At 36.7% G+C, this 4,517-nt stretch overlaps 1 protein-coding gene across 1 annotated transcript; it reads left to right on the top strand.

The window, feature by feature from the left end:
* Positions 1 to 233: 233 nt before the first annotated feature.
* Positions 234 to 912, top strand: LOC145137719 (putative histone H2AXa). The gene is made up of 2 exons (XM_079071860.1): positions 234 to 503; positions 594 to 912. Exons 1-2 carry the CDS (start codon positions 300 to 302, stop codon positions 813 to 815), a joined length of 426 nt encoding a protein of 141 aa, XP_078927986.1. The 5' UTR covers positions 234 to 299; the 3' UTR covers positions 816 to 912.
* The last annotated feature ends 3,605 nt before the right edge of the window (positions 913 to 4,517 follow it).

Raw genomic sequence — 4,517 nt, 5'->3', positions numbered from 1 at the left:
CGCATATTTCAATGAGCACCTTGAGCCACCTTGATTAGTTGACCATCGCGTACTTGGCCAAAACTTTTGTGGGTCTTCCACGTTGGCAATCCAAGTTAACACACAACAACCAATGAGCAAAAGATGTCACGCTGGCAATCCTTGAAACCCCAAGCAAACCAATGAGAGGCTTGTTTTTCCATTTCCCCTCCAGAAGCCCCACTATAAAAAACCACGTTCCATGTATCATTTCAAATATCCCTCCCATTCGCTAAAATACAAATTATCAAACCCTCTAAAATCTCCATTACCAACCAGAAATGGAATCAGCAAAAGCGAAAAAATCCGCCGGTGGAAGAGGCAAACCTAAATCCACGAAATCCGTCTCCAGATCTTCAAAAGCTGGTCTCCAGTTCCCCGTCGGCAGAGTTTCAAGGTACCTAAAAAACGGCAGGTATGCGAAACGCGTCGGCTCCGGTAGCCCTGTTTACCTATCCGCCGTCCTTGAATACTTAGCAGCCGAGGTACAAACCACTCCGTCTTGTAGATCCATTTCGATCTCTACAAAAACTTCATTCTATTAATCATCTGATATAAATGCTATTGTGATTTAGGTTTTGGAGCTAGCTGGTAATGCGGCGAGGGATAACAAGAAGACCCGGATCATACCCAGGCACATTCAATTAGCTGTGAGGAACGATGAGGAGTTGAGCAAGTTGTTAGGAAGAGTGACGATTGCCAATGGAGGAGTGTTGCCGAATATTCATTCAAATCTGCTGCCGAACAAAAAGGCAAAAGGCAAGGATGTGATTGGATCTGTTTCTCAGGAATTCTAGGGTTCTAATGTTTAGATTGAATAGGAATATGAATACCTTGAATTAGTATCTCATTTGCTTCTGTTTTCTGGTAAAAAATGAAACGACTTTTGCAGAATTCGTTTGTTCATTGTTTCACAAACATTTATGTGTTTGGTAATTCCTGCAATTGCGTTTGAATTCAGTAGATTTTTATGATATCTAAATGGACAGATCGTAAAACTTATCATTTATATAAGATAAAAGTCTTTTAGAATCGGTGTGTTCTCAGCTACGAGGATCTTACGCAAAGTTTTTTCAATTGTTAGTTTGAAATGGTAAGTTGATCAAAAATACTTTTAGTGCATTGATTTCTGTTTGTTTAGTACATACGTGAAAAATCCTAATTTCATATTTTGTTGTATACTGCACCGTAAAGCATTGTTAGTACTTTGAATATCTTGATGAACCGCTACTGAATGAACTCTACAAGAGATGTCAAGGAAGCTTAAGTCTGAGATTAACACCAAGTAAGAATTGAGGTTTGATATTTAGCTTCTAGAGAAACTAAATGAGACAGTCTAGGATTGAGGAGAATGTGAATCAGGAGTTGGAGGTTTTGAAGCTGAAATCATAAGACTGCGAGGACGGCGGGGGATTTTAAATAAACCCGAAAAAAAATTCAAACCCACATATTTAAAACCATTAACAGTAAATTCAATTAAAAAAAATATCAAAAATGTAATGGTAATATATTTAAAACCATTAACAGTACAGTTCAATTAAAAAAAATATTAAAAACGTAATGATAGTATATAGGAATGACAATTAACGGTGATGACTTTTCAAGAATGTTTTTGTTTAGAGTAAAATACAGAAATGGTCTTTGTGCTTTGGTTTGATTTTCAGTTTTGTTCCCTTGTTTAAAAATCAATAGATTGTATCCCTATGGTTTATGATTATTACACTTTTAGTCCATGTTTCATATAAAAACATTAACTTATTCTTCCTTTTTCTTTTTTATTTTCTTTTAACAATTTATTATTATTATTATTATATAACAATTTTATTTGTTCTTTATTTTAATAGAGTTTGTATAGATTTCATATAATTTTTTTTTTCAAATTAATTATAAACTTTTCGGTTTAAATTCGAGTTTGTTTACGTTTTGAACAATAAAAAATAACGATCACAAACAATTAAACGAACAACAAAAAATATAATATGATATTTTTTCACAACTATAACAAATAAAATTATCATTTTCAATTACCACCGTTTTGTCAAACACTGTTATATTTTAATTTTATTAATTATCAGGGACATCAAGTACATGAATATTGCAATTATTACGTGGTGCATTCGGTGGAATATATGCATTAAGTCGAGCATTGTACAATATTTCTCATCCAACGACACGTTCTGATCTGTGGTGACGCCAAAGTGACAAAACTGTAGATATTGGATGTGATTCTTGTAAATCAACTTTTACGTAATGACCATTATAAACGAAGACGATAACAATAGATCTATGATGTGAAATGTCTTGCGGGCCATGCCAAAGCGGAAAACATGTCGACGAACCTTGTTTGTCTAAAAAATAGACGATTACACCATACTTATTAGCAATGAGGAATCCAGTATTCGACATAATCAACCAATATTCACTTTGTGCATGTGACATCCGCATTTTCACGGTCAGAAAAGACCGGTTTGTTTATGCTTTGTTTTAAAATCAGAGTTATCTTTTAAAGAAAACAGTTGCGGAATTTGTCCCAAAAACAAAATATGATAACCATTTATCAAAGCATTTCTTTTAAGAAATGTATTTTCATTAAATAACCAAATCTCGGGATGCCATGTTCCGATACAGACCAAAAGCATAAACAGTACAATACAGACCTTACAACAGTTATTTATAACTACCGGTCTACAATCCAAAATCTCTCGTCAAGTCATCCGACTTATACTCTTGTGTCATTACCTGTAATACAAAGAAAACTGAGTGGGTCAGGCTTGAGAGCCTGGTGAGCATATAGGGTTTTCAACCCACAATAAAATATTATATTATATTTAATCATCAAACCATCAACTCAATTACCCATCCCCATTATCTTCTTTATTTCTTAAGGTTTTACCCTAAGAATCAACTATCCTTCATTCATTCATTCCTAAGGATTGACCTAAAGAATTGGCACAAAATCCATTGCTACATAAGGCGCATCTGCCAACATTATCCTTTAAGCGCATCTGCCAGGATTACGACATTTTCTATTTGGCGCATCTGCCGACCTTATCCTATAAGCGCATCTGCCAGGATTATCCTATAAGCGCATCTGCTAGTATTATGACATTTACTATTTAGCGCATCTGCTAGGATTATGACATTTACTATTAAGCGCATCTGCTAAGATTATCTATTACATCTTTCATACCACATCACTTATCTACCCATGTTCTACCCAACATATTAGTAGATATAAAATGCATATACAATTTAACTCATTTAAAAACCTGTATAAAACATTCATTCCAACAACCATCTCAAGTAAACAAACAACGTATAAACACATAGCACGTATTTCATAGCAAATACTTCATAACTATGCGGTAGAAGAAAGTAACTACACACTCACACATATAAACAACTTTATATTATACACATAGCACGTATTTCATAGCAAATACTTCATATCTATGCGGTAGAAGAAAGTAACTACACACTCACTTGATCAGAAGATGATCGGACAGCACTACGACTCTAAGAGTAGTATTCTTCGGTGAAACCGGGAGATCTTCACATACCGGGCTTCTTGCGGGCAGAGCTTCGGCTCGAAAACTCTTTTCTTCTCGGGATCTTCGGGCTTCGGGACTTGCTTCGGGTCTCGGGGTTGATACCGGGGCTTCGGGGGTACTTCTTTGCACGTAAATCGAGGTAATATGAGTGAGAGAGAAGAGATTTGGCAACCACAAACGGCTGCCCCTTCAAATCTATTTATAGGGCCGTTTTCTCATTTTCCACGTCGTGGGCACTTCTTCCACGTCGTGGGCTTGGTCGTCATTGCATGCGTCATCGTCCACTTGCTCTGTCAGGCTCCAGAAGGCGTCAGAAGCCATGCCACGTCGTGGGCACTGTTTCCACGTCGTGGTCTCTGACAGTGTTGGGGTTTTGCGCCCGAACTTCAGAAATTCATAACTTTCGCATACAAACTCCGTTTTCGACGTTCTTTATATCGACGCGTAGGTAAGAACAAGATCTACAACTTTCATTTAGACTCCGTCGGCTAAGTTTGACTTTATTTTTATTATATGTTTATTATATTATTTTTAGTAGGTCGGGACAGGAAAACTCCGTTATAAACTCATAACTCCTTCGTCTGACGTCCGTTTTCGTCTGTCTTTCCGTTGTTGCACTACTATCGATGAGATCTTCAATTCTCATTTAGATTGTTTCGGCTAAATATCGCTCGATCTCATATTCGAACTTCGGGCTGTACACTGCTAAGCCGAAACTTCGAAAAATCATAACTTCCTCATACGAAGTCAGATTTAGACGTTCTTTTTATGCACGCTCGCGGTTTAACGTATTCTACGACTTTCATTTAGATTGCTAAGGCCAAATATCGCTCTAACGTAAATTCACTATTTACGTCGCGCTGTGTCGTGCCGGTTCTGTCGCGAAACTTCGACATGTCATAACTTCTTCGTTATAACTCGGATTTCGGCGTTCTTTATATTTTCGGA

Source organism: Lactuca virosa, chromosome 9 (genome assembly GCF_052849685.1).
Source record: "Lactuca virosa cultivar CGN04683 chromosome 9, Lactuca_virosa_CGN04683_v6, whole genome shotgun sequence".
NCBI classification, from domain to species: domain Eukaryota; kingdom Viridiplantae; phylum Streptophyta; class Magnoliopsida; order Asterales; family Asteraceae; genus Lactuca; species Lactuca virosa.
The sequence above is the reverse complement of the archived record's forward strand: the minus strand, read 5'-3'. Positions and strand labels throughout refer to the sequence as shown.

Coding starts and splice junctions, on each gene's coding strand:
- LOC145137719 (XM_079071860.1), top strand. CDS start 300: ATGGAATCAGCAAAAGCGAAAAAATCCGCCGGTGGAAGAGGCAAACCT. Junction 504..593: donor TTGAATACTTAGCAGCCGAG/GTACAAACCACT, acceptor ATTGTGATTTAG/GTTTTGGAGCTAGCTGGTAA.